This window comes from Camarhynchus parvulus, chromosome 18 (assembly GCF_901933205.1).
Source record: "Camarhynchus parvulus chromosome 18, STF_HiC, whole genome shotgun sequence".
NCBI classification, from domain to species: Eukaryota; Metazoa; Chordata; class Aves; order Passeriformes; family Thraupidae; genus Camarhynchus; species Camarhynchus parvulus.
The window spans coordinates 5,757,398-5,782,111 of NC_044588.1; the positions used below are offsets into that span (position 1 = coordinate 5,757,398).

The following is a 24,714-nucleotide window of genomic DNA, read 5'->3' on the forward strand; positions in this document are numbered from 1 at the left end:
ACCCGCCTAGGGGCAGCAGGCATGGAGCCAGCTCCAGCCCGGTGCCTGGCTCACCAGGACAGCAGCTGGCTGACTGCAGTGCCACAAACAAGGTCACTGGGCCACCCCCAGCAGCCACGGCACTGCCTGGTGGGGCGGACTTGGAGGAATCACCATGCTGCTGAGTGCTGGGCTGGGCAGGGCCTCTGTGGGCTCAATTAAAGTGCTGCTGTGCAGGAGTGCTCGGGCTGGTGTCAGTGCTGGTGGTGACTCAGCAGCAGTGTCAGGCTGTGCTCGGGCTCCTTGGCACAGCCTGCTTTCCCCTGGGGCTGCCTGGGGCAGAGCCCAGTGCAGCCACACTGCTGGAGTGAGGGGCACTGCCACCCCCCTTGCCACTCCCGATCTCGGGGCAGCAGCTGCAGCCCCAGGAGCCGCTCCCTGACGTGCCGTGCTGTTGGCAGGCCCTGGGATGGAGCTGCCCCGGTGCCACAGCGCCGACAGGCCCAGGCAGGCTGTGCTGTGCCGTGTGCCAGGCACGGGCAGCCACCAGTCCCAGACTTGGCACCAGGGCTGCCTGCTGAGGCAGCTGCCTGCCCAGCTGGGCTGGGCTGGGCCACCAGCGAGGGCACAGGGTGTTATCAGCATGGATAGACACTCTTAGTGGTGTGGGCACAGGGCAGGGTCTCTACACAGCCCCAGCTCTTCCTGGGGTGCATCAGGAAAAGCATTGCTCACAATGATCCTGCCCCTCTGCTCAGCCCTGCTGAGGCTGCTGCTGGAGTGCTGTGTCCAGTTCTGGGCTCCTCAGGACAGGAGGGACACGGAACTCCTGGAGCAGGCCCAGCAGAGGCTACAGAGATGATGAAGGGACTGAAGCACCTAATGAGAACAGGCACTGGAGACAACTGACAGGGGACCTCATCCTCTGTCAGCGGGGAGGTGTCAGGGGATGGCCCAGGCTCTGCTCCACGGTGCCCAGCACCGGGACAAGCAGCAACAGGCAGAAACTGATGCACAGGGAGTTCCACCTGAATATGATCTTGATGGGTCCCTTCCAATATTCTGTGATACTCTGTTAGAACTTCCCTGTGCCAGTGACAGCACACTGGCACAGACTGCCCAGAGAGGGTGTGGTGCCCTCCTCACTGGAGATAGCCCAGAACTGCCTGCATGTAATCGTGTGCCATGTCCTCTGGGATGACTCTGCTTGACCAGATGACCCAGGGTGGTCCCTTCCAGCGTGACCCATTCTGAAATTGCCTGAGCCCAGGTGAGTGCTGGAGAGCAGCTGTGGGATGGCACTTGCTGCAGCTTGTGAGACATGCCTACTGAGGCAGCCCCATCACTGGCCTTGTCCTGGCTCCTGACACCCAGCAGGTCACCCAGTCCTTCCCCAGGGTCACCCCACTGTGCCTGGGCTGGCCTGAGGCTCACATGGCCAGGGCTGCTGGCAGGAGCCCCCCGTGCACTCAGTTCCAAACCCTGGGCCCTTACCCACCCCTGCCGTGCTTAGCTCAGCTCAGGCGCTGCTGCAGCCTCCAGCCCTGCTGCAGGAGCCCCTCCTGTGCCTGGAGCTGCCAGCACAGTCTGGCCTCTGTGGCTTCTGCCTGTCCCTTCCCTAAAAGCCCAGGATTTCCCTCCGAGCACAAGGCAGGCACCAGCCTGGACAGTGTGGTGGGAGTTTTACTGTGAAGTCCCACAGGGATCCAGTCCATCAACAGCCCAAGGCGCTGTCCTGGGCTCTGCTCCCAGCCCCAGGCAGGGCAGCTGCTCCTTGGCTAGCTCCCTGCGTGGCAGGAGTGTCCCGGGCTGCCGGCTGGGGTCAGCAGGGCTCTCGGAGGGCGCTTCGGAGCCACAGCAGCACCTCGGCCAGCCCGGTGCCATCGCGGGCGCTGATCTCCAGCATGGTGATGGGCTGCGTGGCACAGGACACCATGTCCTGCATGCGGAACAGCGACTTCATCTCCACCAGCGACATGTAGCAGGGCAGGTCACTGCAGCGGGGAGACGGGAGCTGCAGCATCAGCCAAGCACGAGGCTCCCGTGCCCGGCCAGCCCCGGCTCAGGGCTCTGCAGCCCGGGAAGAGCAGCAGAGCACAGCCCTGCTCCCGGCACCCCCGGTGGCCTCCTCCTCACATCTTGTTGAAGAGCACCAGGACGGGCACGGAGGCGAGCGGCGCGGCGGAGAGGACCGAGAGCAGCTGGATGCAGGACGAGGAGACCTGGGTGGGGTTGGAGGCGTCCACCACGAACTGCAGGGAAGAGGGAAAGCAGGGCGCGGGTGTGCCGGGAGCAACCCGGGCCGGGCTGGGCCAGAGCAGGGCACGGGGCAGGGAGATCCCACCACGGGCCGAAACCGGGGCACCGACCCACAAGCCCGCCTCCCCGGGAACGCCCTGGGACCGCGGCCCCGGCGCTGCTCACCAGGAGAGCGCTGCAGTCGCTGTAGTAGCTGGGCCAGATGGGGCCCATGCAGCCGCCCAGCTCCCGCACGGTCACCCTCCGCGGCAGCCGCAGGTCCGTCAGGTTGGTGCCCACCTGCGGGACGGGCACCGGTACCGGTACCGCGGGCTGCGGCCGCGCCCCGCGCCCGCCCTGCGCCCGCCCGGGCCCGCCGGGCCGCACCTACCGTGGGCAGCGTGGCCGGGGGCTCGCCCAGCTCCGCGGGCTCCTCGGCGCTCAGCTGTGCCTCGCGTTAAGGACACGGCGGCTCCGGGAACGGCCCGGCGTGCGCTCCGCCCGGCCCCGCCAGCCCAGCCCAGCCCGGCCCGGCCCGGCCCGGCCCGGCCCGGCCCGTCCCTCCCGGTGCCCCGTGCCCCGTGCCCAGGATATGGCGCAGCCGCCGCACCAGGAGGCTCTTGCCACCGCCCGCCGCCCCCAGCAGCAGGAAGGTGGGCGGGGAGCGGCCCGCGGCCATGGCGGAGCCGCCCCGCGGCCCGGCCCCGCCCCGGCGGAAGCGGCCCCGCCCCGGCGGAAGCCGGAAGCGGAAGGGCCGCGGCGGGGCGGGGAACGGACCGGACCGGGCCGGACCGGGCCGGAGCGAGCAGGCCGGGCCGGCGGCAGACGGACACCATGGGGCGCGGCGGCGGCACCTTCGAGCGGCTCCTCGGTACCGGCGCGGCTCCCGCGGCGGCGGGACCGGACGGGAGGCGGGTCGGGGTCCGCAGCGCTCGGCCCCGGGAGCGGGCGGGCCCAGGGCACGGCCCGGTCGGGGCGGGTCGGGTGGCGGTGCCGCAGCCCGGTGCCGCCCGGGAGGTCACCGAGCGCCGGGGGTGTCTGTACCGAGAGGGTCGGTGCTGTCCCGGTGCCATCGGGGCTTGTTTATCCCGAGCCTCGGGGCAGCGCCACGCCCGCAGCCTCCCGGCACCGGCGGCGGCGGAGCGGAGCCGCGGGCAATAGCGCGGCTCACGGCGCCACCGGGGGTTTGCTCTCTGCAGATAAGGCCACGAGCCAGCTCCTGCTGGAGACGGACTGGGAATCCATCCTGCAGATCTGCGACATGATCCGCCAGGGAGACACGCAGTAAGTGCTGCGGGCACGGCTCTGCCGGCTGCGCGGGGAAGGACAGACACCCTCCGAAGGTCTCGGACCTGTAACACACATCTCGTTATCCCTTCCATGAGGGCATCAGAGGGGCCGTACAGCACACCCTGATGTGCTTCCCAGAGCCTGGGAGCTGCACATTACCCCTGGCCTGAAGTCCTTAGGGAAACTCAAGCTTGAGTGTGCTTATTCCTTGCCAGTTTCACTCAGTGAATCACACACCCCTGAGCTCGCTGTGCCCTTCGTGTCAGGGTGGGGATTGGTGGGTTGTCAGCAGCAGGTGGGATCTCCCTGAGAACATGTCCCTTCTTCCCTGCCCAGGGCGAAATACGCCGTCAACGCCATCAAGAAGAAGGTGAATGACAAGAATCCCCACGTGGCCCTGTACGCGCTGGAGGTAACAGCACCTGGCTGGGAGCAAGCAGGGGCTTCCCACCACTGCCTTCAGGCTGCACAGCTCCCTGCAGCCAGCGTGGAGCCAGCCTCTTCCCAGCTCTGGCGCTGAGGTTTTGGGGTGATCAGGCCAGGGCCTTCATGCTTTAGTTCCATCTTGGCTTTGGAGCAGGCAGAGCTGAGGCTTGGGCTGCTCTCCCTGGAGTTGGTTTGCACAGAGCAGAAGGCCCCCAGCCCCCCAGGGAGGCGAAGGGCAGCTGGCTCCCAGTGCAGGGAGTGGATTGGCATGGCCCCAACACAGCTCACAGCTTAAGTACTGCCCCCTGTTCAGCCTGCAGTGTGTGCTGGGACCCCCACAGGTTGCAGGGGAGGCAGGAAGCTGTGGGCTGATGTTGTCTTGGCCCTTGCAGGTCATGGAGTCGGTGGTTAAAAACTGTGGCCAAACAGTCCATGACGAAGTGGCCAATAAACAGACCATGGAGGAGCTGAAGGAAATACTCAAGGTAAATAGATTTATTTTACTGTCATTTTTTTTCCCTGTGGAAAAGCAGCAGCAGCAGAAAGAAATATATGTGTCCTCTCTTGTGTTCTCTTTGGGTAAGGAGCAGAAGGGAAACTGAAAATGCACTTCAGAAAAGAGCAGATTATCATGTGGTGTGAAAGGATGAGTGTAGGCAGTGAAGGAGGGCTTCTGGGAAGAGGAGATGTGGTGGGAGCAGAGGTTTGTCTGCGCTGTGAAATGGCAGCAATGTGCTGTGGGGCCTGGGCCATTCCATTGTAAATGCTCCTGGATGCAACACTTGGGTTGGGACAGCAAAGGAAAACTGATGATGGCCTGGCACCTGTACCAAGGACCTGGGCAGTGGCAAAGTGAATTCCCTTTCATGGAACAGTGTGAGACACATAGGCAGGTAAAGCAGCAAAGGAAAAACCAGCTGGAGCTGCCTCTGTGTCACGGCCATGTCACTGGCATGTTGAGTCGCTCAGGATGTGACCATGGCTGCTGGCACTGACGAGTTGTTGTTACAAGCTGTCACCAGTCTGATACCTGCTGGAGCTTCACGTGTCCTTTGACTGGGGAATTCCTTTAGTGAAGTGGAAATGAGAACTCCTGTCTCCAGCTCCCAGCTCAGAACAGCAATACCCAGGCAAGAGCTCATTAGCATCGTGCTTCTGTCTTCCACCAGAAATAAACAAACAGGTGACCCAGATCCTTGGAGGACGAGCTGTGTGAGTCCTGTGTCACCTTCCTGTTAGGGCTGACTCAGTGTCCCTGCAGGATCTCCTCCTGAGGCAGGAGCACTGCCATAGCATGACAGCCAGGTGTGGTAGCACAGCCGCTCCAAGGGCTGAGGAGATCGAATCACATCCAGGGATTTCTTGGTTCTCTCAGTCCTTGCCTGCCTCAGGAGTTTCACAACTGCCCCATTCTCCTCCCACACCTGGAGCTTTGCTGCTTGTGAACACCCAGTGCTGGTAAAACAGTCCAAGTTCTGATGAGGTTCAGGGCTGTGATGTGTATGGAATGCAGGATTTTGCCAAATGTTCTAGAAGTTGGAGCTCCAGGAATTGTCAGTAAGTGATGCTGTGTGGGCCGAGGTCTTGGCTAAAATCAGAGCTTGACAGTGCTGCTGTGCTTCCTGGGGATTTCTGGAAGAGCCAGTCACGTGGATGTGATCGCTTGGGCAGCTGATGACATGGCGGCCCTGAGGCTGGCTGAGGTCAGAACAGGCTTGCCAACTTTTCTCCACTTCCCTGAAGTGTGGTGCAGTTGCCCTGCCTCCAAAGGGCAGCTGTCCCAGCTGTCCTCACTTTGTCACATCCTGCGCTGGCTTTGAGTTCCCCTGGAGCGGAGGTGCTGGCAGCCTGCAGGCACCCCCAGCACTGTCAGGGGCAGGCAGGGTGGGCTGTGCTGGCCTGGGCAGCTGGGGCTCCCACAGAGATCTGAGTGTGGGATGGGTGGCTCTGGTGAGGGAGTGCTGGGCACTCGCTCTAAGCATCAAGGCCACAGCTCTGTTCAGTCTGTGCTGCACAAGGACATTGTGTTCTTTGTGCTGGAGGGGGCAGTGGGGCAGCTGAAGGGGCTGTTTGTGCTGTGCATTGTCCTTGCTGCAGGTTTCTGACAGCTCTTACCTCTCCTGAGGACTCTATAGTCTCTCTTTCCTGAGTGGTATTTCTGGCTTCTCCTTAGGGGGTTCACACCATCCTTTGGGTTTCAGGGGCATTTTCTGAGATGATTTTTCTCCTCCCTTCCTGTGCAGAGGCAAGTGGAGACAAGTGTCCGCAGTAAGATCCTGTACCTCATCCAGGCCTGGGCTCATGCCTTCCGCAACGAGCCCAAGTACAAGGTGGTGCAGGACACCTACCAGATCATGAAGGTTGAAGGTGAGGACTGTGGCCACAGGTGAGGGGACACCTTGTCAAGCAGCTCTGCTCTGCAGGAGCTTTAGCAGTTCAATGCCTGGTGTGAGCAAAATCTGGACTTGCAGCACTGAGCTCTTCCTTGGTTCCCAGTACCCAGTGAACCCTTCAGGGTGACTAAATCCTGCTGCAGACATGGCACAGTGCAATGGACCAGGGCAGCCTTGCCCTAGGCCTCCAGCCCAGCCTTCAGGGCTGGCAGGGAGACCTGAAAAGCAGGAGCTGCAACTGTTCTTGGGGAGACTGGCAGCAAGTCATTGTGTCCTCTGGGAGGGATTTGCTGTGGGGCAGTTCCTTCCTCACAGGCTTTTGTTCCTGCTCCCAGGATGGGTCCATGGTCCCACTTGCTGACACAGCGTTGGTGTGACATTTTCCCTTCTGCCCAGGACAGCAGTGTCCACCTCTGGGGCAGGGGCACACTGCTGCCTCTGCCTCCTTCTGTGCACCAGAAACTCTGCAGGCAGTGGCACAAGCTGGGAGGGTCAGTCCAGCATCCTCAGCTGGTGTTGCCAAGCTCTGGCCCTTGAAGGGCTGAAACTGAAACTCACAGCCCTGCCTGCCCATCCAGTGGGCTTTTTATCCCCCTCAGTTCAAAGTACTGAGAAGTAATAAGCCTTATCCAGAGGCCTGTGATGTCCCTTGTGGGTGTGTAAGGGAAACAATTGGGGATTGTCCTCAGAGCATGGCTGAGGGGAGCCTGCTCCTGGTGTGTCAGAGGGAGGTGCTGCTCAAGACAAGAGGTGGTGCTGAGCTGGCACCTGTAGCACAAGCTTGCGGGCACGTGGCCTCCCTGTGCCAGAGGATTCCTCTCACAACGGGGCTCCCTTTTCTCTCCATTTTCCTCCTGCAGGGCACGTCTTCCCGGAGTTCAAGGAGAGCGACGCCATGTTCGCTGCAGAGAGGGTGAGCTCTGTGATGGGGAGGAGCCGCTGTGGGACACACATCCCATCCCTTTCCCATCGCCTTCTGCCAAAGCTGCAGGTCTCACATTCCTCCGTTTTGTGCGGATTGGAGACCTTGCTGGGAGAACTGGACAGGACAGGGAGTCAGAGCCATCATTCCTCCTGCTCACTGGCCTTGCAGCAGCCTGGCAGGCTGCACGTGCAGCAGGGCATTGCTGAAGTGATTGCTGTGCAGACAGTTTCCTAGTAAATTTTGTACTGACTGGGAAAACATCACAGTCTCTAAGGAACACAGAAGGAGATAACTGAGGATTAATATTTCCTGTTGAGCTGCAGATGCCCCCAGTCTCCCCCACAAGACATGAGAGCCCTGTTGCCATCAGAGCTCCTGAAAGGGCCGGTGCTGACGCACTCCTCCCTCCTTACTCCATTTCCCTTGGCCCCTACAGGCTCCAGACTGGGTGGATGCAGAGGAGTGTCACAGGTGCCGAGTGCAGTTTGGCGTTGTGACGCGCAAGGTGGGTGCTGCTCCTGGGCTCCCTGCTCTGCACAGCCCTTGGCGCTTGCAGGACTCCCTGCAGGACTTGCTGTGTGAAGTGTGCTGGGGACAGACCATGTTTCCTGGCTGCTGGCAGGGAAATGAGTGTCTGAGTGACGTTGGCTAAAGGAGAAGGCATGTTTTGCCACCACACTCACGTCTCCTGTCCTTCACAGCACCACTGCCGGGCCTGCGGGCAGATCTTCTGTGGAAAATGCTCCTCCAAGTATTCCACCATCCCCAAGTTTGGGATTGAGAAAGAAGTGAGAGTCTGTGAGCCCTGCTATGAGCATCTCAACAAGTCAGTACCCTTCGTGGTGGGTTTCTTTGCCTGTGACAGCTGGGACATTGAGGGGGGAAGCATGGTGTGGAACTAGCTCCCTGCAGAGCACAACGGCGGCTTCCCAGGCTGTGCAGGCTGGGCTGGGCCCTCTTCCTTCCTGGGAGTGGGCTTTGCTGCTGGAACATGGTGCAGAGCTGGGTTCTGGTGCAGAGAAGGGAGCATTCAGTCCATGCTATCACTTGGCACTACAGGAAAACTGAGGGTAAAGCTGCTGCCACCTCTGAATTGCCCCCTGAGTACCTGACCAGCCCTCTCTCTCAGCAGTCCCAGGTGAGCAGCTGCCCCATAGGTGATCTGGTGATCCTGACCTGTTTGTTGATCCCATTACTGACCACCTCCTTATCTTTCCACTTCCAGCTGCCTCCAAAGCGGGATGAGACAGCTCTGCAAGAGGAGGAGGAGCTCCAGCTGGCTATTGCCTTGTCTCAGTCAGAGGCTGAGGAGAAGGAGAGAATGGTTTGTTGGCTCCTGGGGTCTGGGAGGGGTTGTTGCTCTTCAGCCCAGCTGTGCTGGGCCATAACAGATCTCTGGACATGTCCTGGTGTGAGCAAGACTCAAAGCCTGTGGAGAGGGTGAAAGCAGAGCCAGGCACAGGCTGTGTTGTGGTTGGTTTGGAGAAGCCTGGGCTCTCTCTGAGTTGGCAATTTTCTCTTTTGCAGAGGCAGAAAACAACCTACTCCATGTATCCCAAGGCTGAGCCCACTCCTGTCACGTCCTCGGCTCCCCCAGTCAGCACACTCTACTCCCCACCCGTGGTACGTCCGTGGCAGCTCCTGCACGTGAAGTGGCTGCACACAGGCCCCTTCCTGAGCCCAATTGTGTCCCATTTAATCCCCATACTGAGGGAAAATATTTGCCCTGTTCAACCCCTTGCTCATTCACTCTGTTTAGAGCAGGAAGGTGTGTTCTAAGCCAGGACTTAGGTGCCTCCACTGCCTCCCAGCTTCGTCCCCTTTGAGGCTCTCACTGGTGGTCATACATGGCCAGCTCCAAGTTGAACACTGTGGGACCTGGGGATCTCTGGTTTTGCTGAACTGCATTTCTCCATTTGTCTCTTTCCAGAATTCCTCTGCTCCCTTGGCCGAGGACATTGACCCAGAGGTGAGGGTCCTGGCCCTGCTAGTCTGCAGCACAGGCTTGCTCCTGCGAGGCCATGATGCTCATCTTCGTTCTCTTCCTGGCAGCTGGCTCGGTACCTGAACCGCAACTACTGGGAGAAGAAGCAGGAGGAGGTTCGCAAGAGCCCCACACCGTCAGCACCCCTGTCCCTGACAGAGCCAGCTGTGCAGCCTGGGGAAGCCCACCCTGCCCCTCTTGGGGTGGTTGAGGTAAGGGGGGGCCTGGGCCTGCGTCTGGCACCCACCGAGGGGCAAGAAGCACCCGACTCTTGGGCTCTGCAGGCTTTTGGCACTGGGAGGTCACAGCTGACTGGCTGCCCCATCGTTCCTTCCTTCCAGCAGCAGTACCAGAACGGTGAGTCCGAGGAGAACCACGAGCAGTTCCTGAAGGCACTGCAGAACGCGGTCACCACGTTCGTCAACCGCATGAAGAGCAACCACATGCGAGGCCGCAGCATCACCAACGACTCTGCCGTGTTGTCCCTCTTCCAGTCCATCAACAACATGCACCCGCAGCTGCTGGAGCTGCTCAACCAGCTGGACGAGCGCAGGCGTGCGTGGGAGCTGGGGGAGCTGCGGGCCCTGGGCGTGGGTGGGCGGCAGCCGTGGCTTCCACAGTGTCAGGGCTCAGCACTCCCGTGGCACAGTCTCACTGGAGAGGGGCTGCTGTGCAGTGCAGGGGCAGCCCAGGTGCTCTGTCCCCTGTTCCTGAGGCTGTCCCTTCTCTCCCAGTGTACTATGAGGGCCTGCAGGACAAGCTGGCCCAGATCCGGGACACGCGCGGGGCCCTGAACGCGCTGCGGGAGGAGCACCAGGAGAAGCTGCGCCGTGCAGCAGAGGAGGCAGAGCGGCAGCGCCAGATCCAGCTGGCACAGAAGCTGGAGATCATGAGGCAGAAGAAGCAGGTGAGGCAGGGAAGCACGACCGGGGTATTGCAGGGCAGCCCAGGGCGGGCAGGGATGGCTGCCCTGGTGGCAGGGGTGTGTGGTGTGGTGGCTCCCACCACCCGGCCCTGTCCCCGCAGGAGTACCTGGAGATGCAGCGTCAGCTGGCCATCCAGAGGCTGCAGGAGCAGGAGAAGGAGAGGCAGCTGCGCCTGGAGCAGCAGAAGCAGACCATCCAGATGAGAGCCCAGATGCCAGCTTTCTCACTGCCTTATGCTCAGGTACAGCTGCTGGGCTAGGCTCCCCCTGCCAGGTTCCAGGGACTGCAGCTTTAACCTGGCTTTCCTTCTCCCATCAGCTCCAGGCCATGCCCGCAGCCAGCGGGGTGATCTACCAGCCCTCTGGGCCCACCAGCTTCCCTGGCACGTTCAGCCCTGCTGGCTCTGTGGAGGGCTCTCCCATGCACAGCGTGTACATGAACCAGGCTGCACAAGGGGGAACCGGGCCCTACGCTGCCATGCCTGGCACTGGTACGTCGGGCAGCTCAGCCTCTGGGGGTAGGGGAGAGCCCTGGGCGGTTGCTCCATCCTCTGCTCTCTCCACCCAGATCCCAGCATGGTGAATGCCTACATGTACCAGGCGGGTGCCAGCAGTGGGCAGGGGCCTCAGCAGGGGCCAGCGGTGCCCACCACCACCCCTGCATATTCATCCTACCAGCCCACACCCACACAGGGCTACCAGGCAAGTGAGGCAGCGCAGCCTGCAGCCAGCTGCGACAGGGGCTGGGGGATTCTGTGGGGCTGGGCAACGTACCCAAACTCAGCAATGAGATCTCTGAGCAGGAGGGAGGATGGGTTGCTTGGTTCCAGATCTCCAGATCTGCTGCTCTTGCTGTGGAAGGGGGCTGGAGTTAGATCCACTTCTGGGCTCAAGGGCCTTGTCTGGAGAAGTGAGCCATTGCTGCCCGTGCCGCCTCTCACCAGCCTCTCCCCACAGACTGCAGCCTCACAGTCGCAGAGCATCCCAGCCATCTCCCAGGCACCCCAGTCGGGCACCATGGGCTACATGGGCAGCCAGTCTGTCTCCATGGGCTACCAGCCCTACAGCATGCAGGTGAGCACTCCCTGCTTGGGCGTGGCATGGCTGGGCTCCAGCCCATGCACCCATCCTGGGGGTGGGCACCCACCACTGCCCTGTGGGTGCTGCATGGACCCCAGCCCCTCTGACAGCCCCCCCCTCGTTCCCATAGGGTCTTATGTCTGCCCTGCCGGGCCAGGACACAGCTCTGAGCAGCCTGCCAGCCCAGCAGTCCTACCTGCCCGGGCAGCAGCCCCTCTACCAACAGGTGAGTGCCACCAGCCCGAGGGGTCAGGACCCAGTGGGGCACGTGTGCTAAGGAAGGCACACGCTAACAAAGCTGTTTCCTCTGCTGCAGGTGGCCCCAGCTGGGGGGCCCCCCCAGCAGCAGCCCCCGGCAGCGCCTGCCCCCGGGCAGCAGCCCCCGGGCAGCGGGGAGGCCCAGCTCATCTCGTTTGACTGATGGCACACACAGGGCTCCGGTGTAACACTACTCTTCATCCGAAATCACTCTGTACTTCGACTACTCGCGCTGCCCTCGGCCCCGTGCCCCAGGGGCGGTGGGGGCCGAGGCTCCTGCTGCCGGCTTTGGGGACCAAGGGGCAGGGGTCAGCCCCACACCCTGCGGCTGGGGCAGCAGCCCCGGCTCACCCACCCGCACCCACCCGCCCTCGGCAGCGGCGGCCCCGGGGCCGGGCGGGAGCTTGGCCTGCCCCTGTCCTTGTCCCGGGGCTGTGGCACGGCCCCAGGGGCGCAGCCTCCAGCCCTACCCCGTCCCCGCCGCTCCCCGCCGCGCCCTCACGGCCCGGGCCCCGCGGTGGCCCGGCCTGGCCCGTCCCGGCGGAGACCGAGCGCTACCGGTGACAATAAAGTGTTGGAACGAACCGCGGCTCGTGTGCTGGGCATCCCCCGCGAACGAACGGGCAGTGTTTGCCGAGGGGCGGCAGCAGCTCCGGGGGCAGCAGCTGCGGGGCAGATCCCTCACACCGCACCCGCAGCACCGGCCAGCTGCAGCTCAAACTGAGCTCTGGCCTCTGAAACTCCCTCCCTACAGTGTCTAGAATGTATTTGTGCTGTAGATGCGTAGTCTTAAATTATTAAGCTTCATGCAGCATTAGAATGTGTTACTGCAATTAGTGAAAGTCAAGAAGGTAAAATGACAAGGCTTTCAGACTTTATTTTTGTTTCTTTTAATTTGCATTCATTATGCTTCAATTTTACTGTTAACCATGCTGTACAGTGTAGAAATATAACCAATTCTCCTTCCAAACGTTCCATAGAGGAAGCAATTTCTGTTCCTTCGGACATGAAATTTTTTCTATCCCGTTTAGAAATGATAAATAGTAATGGATTTATCACGGCGGCTGTTGCTTTCCCATCGGCCCGCTTTGGCCTACATCTCCCATGGCGCACCGCTGCGCTGCCGCTGTGTCGCTATTGGCGGGGAGCGCCGCGCGAGGCCCGCCGGGAGCGCGGGCGGAGCGGAGCGCTCGGTGTCCTCGGGCCGCCATGCTGCCCGCCGCGCTGCCCGCCGCCCGCCGGGCGCTGCTCCCGCGGCCCCCGCTGCTCCCGCTGCCGCTCCCGCTGCTGCCGCCGCGCCGCGGGGCCCCGCCGGGCTGCGGGCGCTCGGCACCGGCCCCGCGCGGCGCTCGGAGGCGCTGGCCGGGGCGCCGCTGGACACGGCCGCCAAGGAGTACTCGCCCAAGGTGCGGCAGCTGGTGCGGGACATCGCGGGGCTGACGCTGCTGGAGGTGGCCGATCTCAACGCGCTGCTCAAGGTGGGTGCGGGGCCCGGCCCGGCTCATCCCGGCCTGACCCGGCTCGGCTCGGCCCGGCCCGGCCGCGTGCGCCGCCTGACCGGCCGCTGGTGCCGCCGCTCTCTCTTCCCGCAGGAGACGCTGAAGATCCCGGACGTGGGGGTGATGCCCGCGGCCGCCGCCGCCTCCCTGCTGCCCGCCCAGGCGGCTCCGCAGGTACCGGGAGGGGCGGGAGTGGGGCCACGGGGCGGGCTCGGCCGGTGGGCTCGGCCGCGGGGCTTCACCGCGCTCCGGCTGCTTCCAGGAGGAGGAAGAGGTGGTCCCGCTCAAGAAGGAGAAGACTCATTTCACCGTCCGACTGACAGAGCTGAAGGCCGCTGACAAGGTGAAGCTGATCAAGGAGGTGAAGAACTTCGTGCCCGGAGTGAACCTCGTGCAGGTGAGGAGGTGCTGCCCCGGCTCTGGGGTTTTGCCCCCAGGTCCAGCAGCCTCGGCTCTCTGTTCAGAGGGGAGCCTGGATGTATGCATTCAGAAGCACAGCCTGCCTGTGTGCGTCTCAGTGCAGGGAGACGTGTGGAGCAGCATTTGGTCGCGCCTTCATCTGGCGTTTTCCGTGGTCAGAAGCAGGGGGATGAAGGAGGAGGCTCAGAGCAAAGGACTCAGAGATGTCCATGCCAGCCTCAACTTCTCCAAATCTGAGACCTGCCATGCATGAGCTTTCTTGCAGAGCTCAGGAGTAGCCACCATCCCTTGCTACAGCTGGATTTGGGTTGCCTTTCCCAAAACCAGTGTATTTCTGAAGTTAAATGAGTCTGTAATTCACATATCTTGCAGTCTAGGCTTCCAGCTCTTTTCAGGGCCCTTCATTTTATAGGTGGTGCTGCTTCTTTCCTTGGAGGAGATGGGCCTCAGCCCTGGGCAGTGTCTGAGCTCAGGCCCTTAACCTTGGATGTGGGCTCAGCATGTTGGGTGATGAAGCTGCTACTGCTAAAGCATGCTAAAGCTGCACATCTCCAGGGTGATGCTTTCATATCTTGGGGTCAATAGTAGCACTTCCCAGTATTCCAGCTGCAGCGTTGAGTATTGCAATGTCTGCTCCTGCTGTAACCCAGGAGAGCAGAAGTGTTTGCAGATAATCTTCTGACCCTCAATTCTTATTGCTGCATTGCAAGGCCAGCAGAGAAAGCCCGTGGCACAGGTACAAGTTTGGCTGTCTCGTGGGGATAATTTCCTGGCTGTCAGTGTGGTTCCTCTGGAAGTTGTTCATCTCTTATTGGTCCCAAGCAAACATGAAAATACCAGATCCTGTAGAGGACACAATCAGCAGATAATTAACTGGAGAGCTGATGCTCAGTGAGCTTGGCTGTGCACGTGGCACCGGCTGCATGAGCTGCTGGTAGTGCCAGTTATTGTAGCTAAACTCAAGTGTGATCTACCCAGGCCCAGCATGTTGGTGAAGCACACACACAACACAAACAGCTGTGGAGGTTCTGCCTGCAGAGACTCTGTTCAAAGTGGAGCCAAAGCCCTTTCATTGTAAATTTTGCTGCCATCCAGTCAAGGTGGTTGTTACAAGGTTTTTGGGTGGATCTGCCCCTGGCCTGTAGGGCTGCTGGTGGTGTGGAGGGAAGCACATGCAGTGCTTACCTTGGGCACTGCCGGGACCCAAACATCAGTCCTGTGGCAACAACTGCATGATGAGACAGGTGTGTGACCAGCACGCACGGGACCAGGGCTGGCTGCACCCCAGGAAGCTCATTGGGAGCTGCCCAGCAGATGCTCACCCTGTCACCACCAGCCCTGGGCTCTGACTGCACCGGGAGCCTGCTGCCTCTGCCCCATTGCTGCTGCTGCTGCATGGGTCCCACTTGGCTTGGGCTCTGCTCTTCTTCCCACTGAAGAAGGGAACCAGGAACAGCTGCCTCTCTGGACCAGTGCTGCTTTAGAATGGAGTCACGCCTTCCTGAGCAGAGTTCAGAAATTAATAACCTGTGTTGTGTTGCCTGTGCTCATCACAGTGAGCCTGAACAGGCTCCTGTCCTGGTGAGCAAAGGCATTCCTGCCCCACCAGCCCACTGCTCACACATCTGTGCCTTCCAACCCCAGCAAAAAAAGCATTTTTCTTCCACCACAGATACATAGGTGTTGAACCCAGCAGGAATGAAAAGGACAAAACCTTCCTGCCAGCACAGTGGCCAGTCCAGTGGGTGCTGAACCCCCACAGTGCTGTGGCAGAGAGCTGCTGTGTGTAAGAGCAGCAGGGGCTTGTCCCCCTGGGCTCGCTTCCTTCTCTATAGCAGCACTGCAGTAAATTCTTTAAATTAGCTCAACAGTTTTTCAGCTTGCCTTAAGCATCGCCGTGCTGCTTAGTACCAGTAGTTTTGCTTTAAAAGTCCCTGAAATGTCAGAATACTGTGTTGTCGAATAGTCTGTGCTGGAGCTGTGTTTTAGCCAGTGCAGCTGTGTCCACTCCCTGCAGTGGCCTCCCCTCCTGCTGGCACAAGAATGTGAACCAAAACATGGTCATGAGCAGAGCCAGCCCGGCGGATGCTGCCCCAGCAGGGCACTGCAGGGGCTCTGCCTGCGCCCACTCCTGCAGGCTGGCCTGCACGCCAGCAGCACCTGTGCAAGAGTTTAAGGAAAGTTTCCCAGCAGGTGTGTCATCACTAGCAGCCAGGGTTAGCTGCCTTCTGGTGGGACATGCCGCAGTTCAAGTGCAAGTCTCAGGGTTTGTGCTGGTCAGTGAGTGTCCACGGTTGGTTTAAGCAGCGGTCAGGATCATGGCTCTAAATCCAATAATCCAGTTAGTGAAAGCCTGTTTACAAAGCCTGTACTTTGTCCCTCTCGCAGGCAAAGAAGCTGGTGGAGTCCCTTCCACAGGAGATCAAGGCCAACGCCTCCAAGGAGGAAGCAGAGAAGATCAAAGCAGCGCTGGAGGCAGCAGGAGGGACTGTTGTTCTGGAGTAGCCTCGCCGTGGAGGGACTGGTGCTGCAGCTGCTGCCCGGGCCGGGCTCTGGACCTTTCCGAGTGCGCAGTGGGAGCACTCTCCCAGAGAATGCTGTACGGTTTGGCAGAGCTGCTACTCCTGCCATCACCATGAACTCTACCTTATAAATACCCAGAAAAACCTGTAAAATGATTAATCTTTCTCAAGTGCCGATTATCCCCGTGCTCGCCATTTCATGGCATCAGAATGGTTTAGGGTGGAAGTGACCTTGAGAGATCGTCTCATTCCAGCCCCAGCCCCTTGCTATGGGCAGGAACAGCTTCCACCAGGCAAGGTTGCTCCAAGCCCCATCCAGCCTTGCCTTGAACACTTCCAGGGACGGGGCAGCCACATCTTCTCTTCACAGCAGCCTGTGCCAGGGCCTCACCGCCCTCACAGCCAAAAATTTCTTCCTAATACCTAATCTAAACCTACTCTGAGTTTGAAGCCATTCCCCCTTGTCCTGTCACGACACGCTCTTGTAAAAAGTCTCTCTCCATCTTTCTTGTAGGCTCCCTTCAGGTACTGGAAGTGTGTACCAGCGCATCACCCACGTCCTCACAGTGCCTCTTGCTGATGTCTCACCTCTCTTAGTTATTTTCGAGAAGAACACACTTCCACAGGTTGTGGAGATGCGTGTGGGGTGGGAAGGTGTATTCTGGAGCTGTGACTGTCCCTGCGCTCAGTGTGTGCACGCTGGAACGCTGCCGTGTGTACCTGCGCCTCCCGCACCTCTTCACTCTGGCTGATGGCTTCAGCTCCCCATTAATTAATCCCTTAATTATGGACGGGAAGGGCCTTCCCCGGGCTGGAAATGGGGATGCGTGCGGGGTGGGAACGAGGATTCCGGAGGCTGCGGCTGCCGCGTTCGCCGCAGGTCGGGGATGCGAGCCCCGGGCCCGCCCCACCCCCTTCCGGTACCGGGAGAGGGCGTGGCTTAACGGAAGGGGGCATGGCCTTGTCCCGGTGAGGGCGTGGCTTGTGGCAGCAGCGGCGCCCATGGCGGAGCAGCGCGTTTCGCGCTGGTACTTCGGCGGCCTCGCGTCGTCCGGGGCCGCCTGCTGCACGCACCCCCTGGATCTGCTGAAGGTGAGGGGGGACACGGCCCGGGGCGGCCCCGGCGGCGCGGGGAGCCCGTCGGGGGTCACGGAGGGCAGTGTGAGAGGCTGAGAATGGCTGCGGTGCTCTGGGGGGGCTCTGAGGGGATGGCGAGGCGGTTATGGGGGCAGGTATCGGTGAGGGTTCGGGGGGACGGTTATGGGGACAGGTATCGGTGAGGGCTTGGGGGGACGGTTATGGGGACAGGTATCGGTGAGGGCTTGGGGGGACGGTTATGGGGACAGGTATCGGTGAGGGCTTGGGGGGACGGTTATGGGGACAGGTATCGGTGAGGGCTTGGGGGGACGGTTATGGGGACAGGTATCGGTGAGGGCTTGGGGGGACGGTTATGGGGACAGGTATCGGTGAGGGTTCGGGGGGACGGTTATGGGGACAGGTATCGGTGAGGGCTTGGGGGGACGGTTATGGGGACAGGTAGTGCTGGGGGGAGGGTCCCGGAGAGGGTGTGAGGGGATGGGGAGGAGGCTGGGGGAGTTGGGACTGGCTGTAGGGGTTCTGGGGAGTCTTGCGGTGGAGCGGGGAGTAGGTCCGAGGGCCGGGAGCGGCCGTAGGGGACTGGGCTGCAGCGGGGGCAGCGGCCGGGACGGGACGGGGAGCGGGTCTGAGGGTCCCGGAGCCGCTGCGGGACCGGTTCTGAGGGACCTGGCTGCGGGGGTGCGGCTGTGAGGGTCCCAGAGCAGCTCTGAGGGGATGGGGAATGGCTTGGGGGGGACTCGGAGTGACTGAGAGAGTCCCGGAGTGGCTGCGAGGGGATGAGGAGCTGCTCTGAGGATCCCGGAGCAGCTGAAGGACTGGCTCTGAGCTACTGGGGAGCCAGAGGAAGGGAGAGGGTGGCTGTGAGGGTCCCAGAGCAGCTTCGAGGGGATGGGGAGCTGCTCTGGGGTTCTGAGAAGCAGGCCTGGGGGTTCTGGAAGGGTTGTGAAGGCATCGGGAATGGCTGTGAGGGTCCCAGAGCAACGGAGGGAGCTGGAGAACAGCTGTAGAGCTCTGGGGAAACAGCTGCTGCTCTGGAGCTGACTCGTGGCTGTGCAGGGACACGGCACAGGGCTCACAAGGACCCTGCACAGGGGCATGGGTAGGTATGCGGCTGAGGGGTCCGGGGAGCTTGGGGTGCCAGCTGTAGGAGCTGTGCAGGGTGCCTTGGGCAGCCCTGCCTGGACACGGCAGTGACTCCGGGGCCGGCAGTGCTGGACGCTGGCCCACTGGGCTCGGAGCCCTCCGGCCAAGATGTCACCTAGGCGCCGCAGATGACCTGGCATGCCTGCCGCTGCACAAAGGGCGCCGCGCGCAGCCCTGCGCTGCCAGCACCCACACACGGGGCAAATGCCAGCGCTGCCCAGAGCCTTGTGCGCCGGCCAAGCGGCGGCGAGCCTGGCAGCGGAGCAGGCTGCGAGGGGGAGGGAGGAGGCAGCCCAGGACAGGGCCTGCCCTTCCCAGGGCCATGCCTGTGGGTGAGGCTGGGACACACAGCCCCTGTTCCAGGCACAGGCCCAGGAAAGGAGCCAGCCCTGGCAGGGCAGTGCCACCTCCCCAGTGCTCGGCCTGTTGCCTTGCCCAGCTGGCCCTGTCTGCCCAGTGGAGGTGGCTGCCAGCCTGTGGGAGCTTGTGTGGGGTGCCTGGCAAGGCGTTAAGAAAGGGAATTAGTCTGGCACCTGCCTCTAAGTCTGTCTCTGAGCCAGCATGATGGCTGTGATGTTTGGGCTGCATCCCTATGCTGTCCTGTGTGGATGAGCAGCCCCTGCATTCCTGCAGTGCGAGCATCACAACCTGGCCAGCTGTTTCTGCCAGATCAATAATCACACTGATTATTGAATACAGACCCTTCTTTGGCCATGTGTTCCCCCACAGCAGAGGCTGGTGCCAGGCCTGGGGAGGCACGGGGGGCCTCCAGCTCTGGCAGGGCAGGGGACGAAGGGCACTTCATTGCACCTCTGGACTTTGGCCCCAGTGAGAGGCCCTGGCCAGCTCACCTACAGAGTGCTTGTGCCCTTAGGCCAACTGTGCAGCTGCTGGCCCTGCAGTGACCAGCAGTGACCACAGCCTGGCCAGTCTGTCCCATGCCTGCCTGTCCTTCCTGCAGAGGTGGGACTGCAGGCAGTGGACTGTGTCCCTACATGGCCCTGCCTGCCCTGCCCGCTTCAGCTGCCCCAGGCTGTGAACAGCCAGAAGCTCTGGTCCCTGACGTCCAAAATCCACCTGTGGGGATTGCAGGCAGGCCCCTGCACCCCTGCTGCTGCCCCATATGGGAGACAGTGGCTGTTCCCAACATCCTGCGGTGTGTCACACGACCCAGCTGTGCCACAGCTTCCGTAGTGGCCTGATCCCCTGTCAGCAGCCCTTTGCTCTCCTTATCTCCTGGGGCCTTTGACCCACATGTGGTCTCGGCAGCGCTCAGAGCATGCTCCAGCATCAGCCCACACGGCTCCCCTGTCCCAGCCAGCTTCTGTGCCTGTCACCGTTGCCCTTGGAGATGGTGGGAAGCGTTGGGCTGCTGCGGGCAGGAAGGGGAGCGCGTGGCCAGCTGTGGGGTTCTCTTCCTGCCTGTGTGATTCCTGCACTGAGGAGGAGGGGAAGTGGCTCTGCAGGCCTGCTGCATTGCATGGCCGTGATTTCACCAGCCCAGCTGCATCCCTTTGAGCAAACCCACACAGGGCCCTTGCTCACTCACCTGCTGGGCACACACACACCCACACCTTCCACCCTGAGGTGCCCCGAAGGGCAGGTGCCACCCTTCACCTTGGGTGGCTGTGAGGGCAGGGCCTGGGAGGTTCTGCAGGCGGGCACTCCTCCCTCCCTCCCTCTCTGCCTCCACCCCTCCATGCCAGGCTGGGCCAGTCTGCTCCGGGCTGTCCGAAGCTCTTGCACTTGGCTCCTGTGCCAGTGCTGCTAACCTGTCACAGCTCCAGTCCCCGCCTGTTGCGTGCCCCTCTGTCCCTGCCCAGCCCCGCTGGGCTGACGCGCTGCGCTCTGCCCCAGGTGCACCTGCAGACGCAGCAGGAGGTGAAGATGAGGATGACGGGGATGGCGATGCACGTGATCCGCACCGACGGCTTCCTGGCCCTCTACAACGGGCTGAGCGCCTCGCTGTGCCGGCAGGTGAGTGCCCGGAGCTCCTGCAGTGCCTGCTGCCGTGGGGAGCTGCCCTGTGCCACACACAGCCGCTCATCTCCCCCATCCAGATGACTTATTCCTTGACTCGCTTTGGCATCTATGAGACCGCAAGGAACCGCATGAGCAACCAGGGGCCTCCCCCCTTCTACCAGAAAGTGCTCTTGGCTGCAGTAGGAGGTGAGCCAGGCACTGGGGCCCTTGGCCCTGGCTCCCTCAGGATGGATAAGCCCTGACCCAGCTCTTCTTTGGCCACAGGTTTCACTGGCGGGTTTGTGGGAACCCCGGCAGACATGGTGAACGTCAGGTCAGTTCTGTCTGCACGACCAGGGCTTTTGGCCACCTGTACATGATGGCATTTGGGGTGGTGGCTATGCTGGGGTTCTCCTGACATCTCTCCTGGCCAGCCTGCCCCGTGGTCAGTGGGCTGGGAGCTCTGTGCCCGGGATGGCCAGAGCTGTTCTGCCTTTTGGTGGCAGCACCCAGCCGTGTGTGACCCACAGGGCGAGTGGGACTGAAGGCAGCTTTCTTGGCCCTCTGTAAATGGGCAACACCACTCCCTTGTGCTGGGGTCCCCGGTGCTGCAGGGGACAGTGGGGTACCGGCTGCCCCCTCACCTGCAGTGCTCTGCCTTCCAGGATGCAGAACGACATGAAGCAGCCGCCGGATCAGCGGCGCAAGTGAGTGAGGGGCAAGGCGAGGAGCAGAGGGGGGGAGGCCTGGAGGGACCGGCGGGACCGGGGCCGGGGTCCGCGCGGCCGCGGGGGGGCAGCACCGCACCGGCACCGGGGGCGCTCGGTGGGGTCCGGGCGGGGCCACCGGTGCCCGGAGGAGCGGCGGGGCTGCCGCCGTGCTGGGGAGCCTCGGGCCCTGACCCCTTCCCCTCTCGCTCCTTCCAGTTATTCCCATGCCCTGGATGGCATGTACCGTGTCCTCCGGGAAGGTGAGGCTGTGCCAGCCGTGTGGGTGAGCCTGCTCTGGTGTCCTAGCAGGTGCCAGGTCAGGGCACCCTGGAAGTTCGCTCAGCCGGGGCAGGGAGAGGGGCCGGGGGATGCCCTTGGGGCTGGGGGTGTCCAGGGGAGCGCAGGGTCTGGCATCTCCCCATCATCTGGCTGGGGCAGGGGCTGGGCAAGGTCTGGTTAGGATTAGGGTTAGGGTGCACATACCTGGTGGGAGAGGGTGACCTGCTGGGAGTTGCAACAGAACAGCACAGGAGGGTGGAGCAGAGGATGAGCAGAGGCAGGGAGGAGGTCATGCTGCTTTGAAGGACTCCCTACTCCCTCAGCCTGTTTGCTATGGTGTGTTTGAAGCAAGCTGTGTGAGGAGTTATGGACACACACTGGGCATGGAAGGAGACTCCCGGGGTAATGGAGTCTGAGTGATGGCAGAGAGCTGTGCTGATCCAAATCTGTCTGTCCACAGAGGGTGTGAAGAAACTCTTCTCAGGAGCATCAGTGGCATCGCTCCGTGGGGCCCTTGTCACTGTTGGACAGGTAGGAGAGTTCTGCTGGGCAGTAGGGGACTAGGACAGGGACAGGATGGTCCCTGGTGCACAAGGAGCGGGGAGCATGTCGCTGATTCACCATGTCTCTGCAGCTTTCCTGTTATGACCAGGCCAAGCAGCTGGTTCTCGCTACTGGATTTCTGTCAGACAATGTCTTCACTCACTTCCTGTCCAGCTTCATCGCTGTGAGTGGGGCTGGGGGCCGGGGGCAGCTCTGGGGTTCGCCTGCAGCCAGGGTGAGGGCGTCAGGCTGGGGCTGCCAGGGCTGCTGCTCTGGGCTCGGCTCAGCACAGTGCCTCCAGGAGGCTCCTGGCCTGAGGTTGGGTCCCAGTGTGGCTCTGAGGCTCTGCAGTGACCACAGCAGCTGCTGGCACAGAGGTCTCCTGACTTGGCTGACTCTCTGCAGGGCCTGTGTGCCACATTCCTGTGCCAGCCCCTGGATGTGCTCAAGACCCGCCTCATGAACTCCCACGGGGAGTACCAGGTGAGTCGCCCACCTTGCCCACTTTGCTGCTGCCTGTTCTCCCGTCTCTACGTGCCAGCTTCTGCCTCCCAGCCCCTCCCAGCTCATCTCTCACCCTCTCACTCCAGGGAGTCGTCCACTGTGCCATGGAAACCGCCAAGCTCGGACCACTTGCCTTCTACAAGGTACCTGGCTGGGGGCACAGGGGTGGGGCAGGCTGGTCCGAGCTGGGGACAGAGGTTGTGGCCCAGAACAGTCCTGGGGCAGGGAACCTTCCAGGTTCTGCTGTGGCAGCCCAGCTGCTGCCTGCATCAGGCCTGTGTGTGCCCAGCCCAGGCTTGGCCCCCAGGTGTTGCAAGCCCTGGCCTCAGTGGGACTCGGGCTGAGCCCAGGGACCACAGCTGTGGCCCTGCTGCACCCATTGAGCTCCCAAGCAGCAGTGCAGGTGCCAGAGGGGTTGGCCCATGGTGCTGAGCCCTGTGTGCACCGTGGTGGCCATGGTGTGACAATGCCTGCTCCACAGCCCGGCCAGTGCTGACCCACGCCTGCCCACTCGTGCTGCTGCCAGGCTTGGGCTGCTGGGACAGCCAGTGGCAGGCACACACTGACTCTTCCCCTTCTTGCTGTCCCCTTCCAGGGCTTTGTTCCTGCTGCTGTCCGGCTGGTTCCTCAGACCGTTCTCACCTTTCTGTTCCTGGAGCAGCTGCGCAAACATTTTGGGATCAAAGTGACCACCTGAGTCTGGGGGACTGGACCCTGCCTTGCCCCGGGGGGGGTGAGCGTGTGGGTCACCCCCAAGACACCAGAACCCCTCTCTGCTCTCTGGGGCCAGTGCCATTCCCCCTCCTCTCAACTCTACTCCTGTGCCTTGCCAGCACCTGTGGCCAACCCCTCCTCACAAATTCACCCCTCCTCTCACCCCTGTTCTCAGCATCTCCACCTCTGCATACTGCTTCTGGGGGGTTTTGGTGGGGGGGTGTTTCTGTCTTCCCACTTCTCTACTGGCTCTGAGTTGTGTCCTCGCCCCCCCTCAGCCTTGTCCCTGATGTGCCCCAGAAGCAGGACTGTGCTGTCTCAGGGAGTAGGGAGATCAAATGCCTGGCTCTGTCACAGAGCCCATGGGGCTGGGGGGCTGCAGCTGCAGGCTGGGGCTTGGGGCAGGGTGTGCGAGGCGCTGTCCTCCCTCTGCCTTTAGCCCCCGCACTCCTCCCTAACCCCAGCGCAGCTTGCACCTCCTGCCCTGCTCCTGGCCTCCCACCCTCTGCTCCTGCTTGGCCAAAGCTCCTCAGCACCGCTGGCTGCTGGGCTCTTCAGGGATCATGCCTCATACCAATGATGGTGGGGAGAGGACCTTGCTCTGGCAGGGCTGCTAATGCCTGCTCGGGGACCCAGTACTCTCTTACCACAGTGCGCCCACCCCACATGGATCTGCTCTCTGTGGGGGCATCCCCCTCCAGCACTCTGCAGCCTCTCTTACCTTGGGGCTGGGCAGACCCCACTCCTCACAGCCCCTCACCCCACACTGCCCAGTGTGAGGGGGCTGTGAGCACCAGCCCCTCTGCTATGGCACCCCTGTGTGTGCTGGCCCCAAGGAATCAAAGAACTGGAATATCTGAGACCTTGACGTATAATAAAGAGTGAAGGTGGCGCAGGGCCTGCTGTCCTGTTAGAGGGGAGAGATGCTGCGCCCCTTTTCATGGCTGGGGGCATGGGCTGGGAGCTGAGCCCCCCAGAGCTGAGAGAGGGTAGCAAGGCTTGGCCCCTGGTGCTGTGCCAAGGGGGTCTTCACCCCGCTCTGTGCCCAGCACTCCTGGCCCTGTGGGCAGGCTCCACGGCTGAGCTGTGCCCAGTCTCAGCTGGACAGCAGCTCCAGGGTAGGGCTGTGCCAAGGGCGCCCGTCACCCCTGCGGGAGCTGCCTCCTGGATGTGACACTAATTGGGCTCCGGCAGACTGGCACAGCAGAGCAGTGAAAGCTCGTCACCTTAACGAGGCCTAATGATGCTAGCTGGCATCACCACTCTGGGCTTATGCCCAGCTGCAGCAGAGGCCGTGGGCAGGTGAACGCTCAGGGAGCTGAGGGCTGCCCTGCCAGGCTGTGCTTCCTCATCCCCCACGTCCTGCAGCACGGCTCCGGGGGCTGACGGCTGCTGCTCTGTGCCATGCAAAGGGCCAGCGTGGAGCAGGAAAGCAATGGAGCCCCATGGCCCCCGGCAGCACGGAGCCCTGCTCAGCCCCGTGACGGGCAGCCCTGCGCTCCCCTGTGCACATTCCCTGTCCCCACATCCCCTGTGGCAGCCGAACTGCAGCAGCCACACTGGCAGGCAGGACAGCATGTGCCAGACACGGCCGCGAGCGCAGCGCCCACAGCTGCAGTGCGAGGGCTCTATTTATCTGCTGCGCATCAGGGAACGTGAGGCTGGCACAGCCTGTGGCCGTGGCCGTGCCGCCTGCCCCTGCTCCCACCCTGCTGCCTGCAGCGGCTCCCCGGGCACCTCTGCCCGCTCCAGGTAGGGCTGGGGCTGCCCGTCCTCCCCCAAAGCCCCTCCTGGCCTGGAAGGTGCCGGGGCCATCTCCGGG

General features: G+C 62.0%; 4 protein-coding genes across 6 annotated transcripts; 3 read left to right on the top strand and 1 right to left on the bottom strand.

Annotated features, from left to right (window-relative positions):
• Window positions 1-1,644: 1,644 nt before the first annotated feature.
• On the bottom strand, window positions 1,645-2,925 carry ARL16 (ADP ribosylation factor like GTPase 16). The gene is made up of 5 exons (XM_030961875.1): window positions 2,812-2,925; window positions 2,609-2,664; window positions 2,404-2,517; window positions 2,116-2,231; window positions 1,645-1,973 (listed from the first exon to the last, which is right to left on the bottom strand). Exons 1-5 carry the CDS (start codon window positions 2,894-2,896, stop codon window positions 1,802-1,804), a joined length of 543 nt encoding a protein of 180 aa, XP_030817735.1. The 5' UTR covers window positions 2,897-2,925; the 3' UTR covers window positions 1,645-1,801.
• Window positions 2,926-2,955: 30 nt separating this feature from the next.
• On the top strand, window positions 2,956-12,455 carry HGS (hepatocyte growth factor-regulated tyrosine kinase substrate). 3 transcript variants are annotated; one of them, XM_030961856.1, is made up of 21 exons: window positions 2,956-3,088; window positions 3,417-3,501; window positions 3,844-3,919; window positions 4,326-4,418; window positions 6,177-6,300; window positions 7,187-7,239; window positions 7,688-7,756; window positions 7,953-8,077; window positions 8,311-8,389; window positions 8,477-8,575; window positions 8,779-8,874; window positions 9,182-9,220; window positions 9,304-9,447; window positions 9,580-9,790; window positions 9,970-10,142; window positions 10,262-10,402; window positions 10,480-10,651; window positions 10,729-10,862; window positions 11,118-11,234; window positions 11,371-11,466; window positions 11,557-12,454. In XM_030961856.1, the coding sequence occupies exons 1-21, from the start codon at window positions 3,052-3,054 to the stop codon at window positions 11,659-11,661; spliced, it is 2,268 nt and encodes a 755-aa protein (XP_030817716.1). In that variant the 5' UTR covers window positions 2,956-3,051; the 3' UTR covers window positions 11,662-12,454. The 3 variants fall into 3 exon arrangements, with proteins under 3 accessions (XP_030817716.1, XP_030817715.1, XP_030817714.1); XM_030961855.1 differs by having other exon boundaries at window positions 9,577-9,790; window positions 11,557-12,453; XM_030961854.1 differs by having other exon boundaries at window positions 9,304-9,790; window positions 11,557-12,455.
• A 229-nt stretch (window positions 12,456-12,684) lies between these two features.
• MRPL12 (mitochondrial ribosomal protein L12) lies at window positions 12,685-16,092 on the top strand. Its single transcript, XM_030961874.1, is given in 5 exon segments — window positions 12,685-12,801; window positions 12,804-12,976; window positions 13,091-13,171; window positions 13,260-13,394; window positions 15,806-16,092. Coding segments are annotated over 5 exon segments (600 nt in total). The 5' UTR covers window positions 12,685-12,707; the 3' UTR covers window positions 15,923-16,092.
• A 62-nt stretch (window positions 16,093-16,154) lies between these two features.
• Window positions 16,155-23,777, top strand: SLC25A10 (solute carrier family 25 member 10). Its single transcript, XM_030961865.1, has 11 exons — window positions 16,155-17,031; window positions 20,038-20,157; window positions 20,241-20,349; window positions 20,428-20,476; window positions 20,808-20,849; window positions 21,069-21,112; window positions 21,592-21,662; window positions 21,766-21,858; window positions 22,080-22,157; window positions 22,265-22,321; window positions 22,774-23,777. The coding sequence occupies exons 1-11, from the start codon at window positions 16,726-16,728 to the stop codon at window positions 22,873-22,875; spliced, it is 1,071 nt and encodes a 356-aa protein (XP_030817725.1). The 5' UTR covers window positions 16,155-16,725; the 3' UTR covers window positions 22,876-23,777.
• Window positions 23,778-24,714: the final 937 nt, after the last annotated feature.

Excerpts from the sequence above, each read along its gene's own strand:
- ARL16 (XM_030961875.1), bottom strand. The coding sequence starts at position 2,896 with ATGGCCGCGGGCCGCTCCCCGCCCACCTTCCTGCTGCTGGGGGCGGCG. Across the intron at positions 2,518-2,608 it reads CCCCGGCCACGCTGCCCACG|GTGGGCACCAACCTGACGGA; the intron begins GTAGGTGCGGCC and ends CCCGTCCCGCAG. Across the intron at positions 2,232-2,403 it reads GCGACTGCAGCGCTCTCCTG|TTCGTGGTGGACGCCTCCAA; the intron begins GTGAGCAGCGCC and ends TCTTCCCTGCAG.
- HGS (XM_030961854.1), top strand. The coding sequence starts at position 3,052 with ATGGGGCGCGGCGGCGGCACCTTCGAGCGGCTCCTCG. Across the intron at positions 6,301-7,186 it reads CCAGATCATGAAGGTTGAAG|GGCACGTCTTCCCGGAGTTC; the intron begins GTGAGGACTGTG and ends TTCCTCCTGCAG. Across the intron at positions 9,221-9,303 it reads CCGAGGACATTGACCCAGAG|CTGGCTCGGTACCTGAACCG; the intron begins GTGAGGGTCCTG and ends TCTTCCTGGCAG.
- SLC25A10 (XM_030961865.1), top strand. The coding sequence starts at position 16,726 with ATGGACGGGAAGGGCCTTCCCCGGGCTGGAAATGGGGATGCGTGCGGG. Across the intron at positions 17,032-20,037 it reads ACCCCCTGGATCTGCTGAAG|GTGCACCTGCAGACGCAGCA; the intron begins GTGAGGGGGGAC and ends GCTCTGCCCCAG. Across the intron at positions 22,322-22,773 it reads GACCACTTGCCTTCTACAAG|GGCTTTGTTCCTGCTGCTGT; the intron begins GTACCTGGCTGG and ends GTCCCCTTCCAG.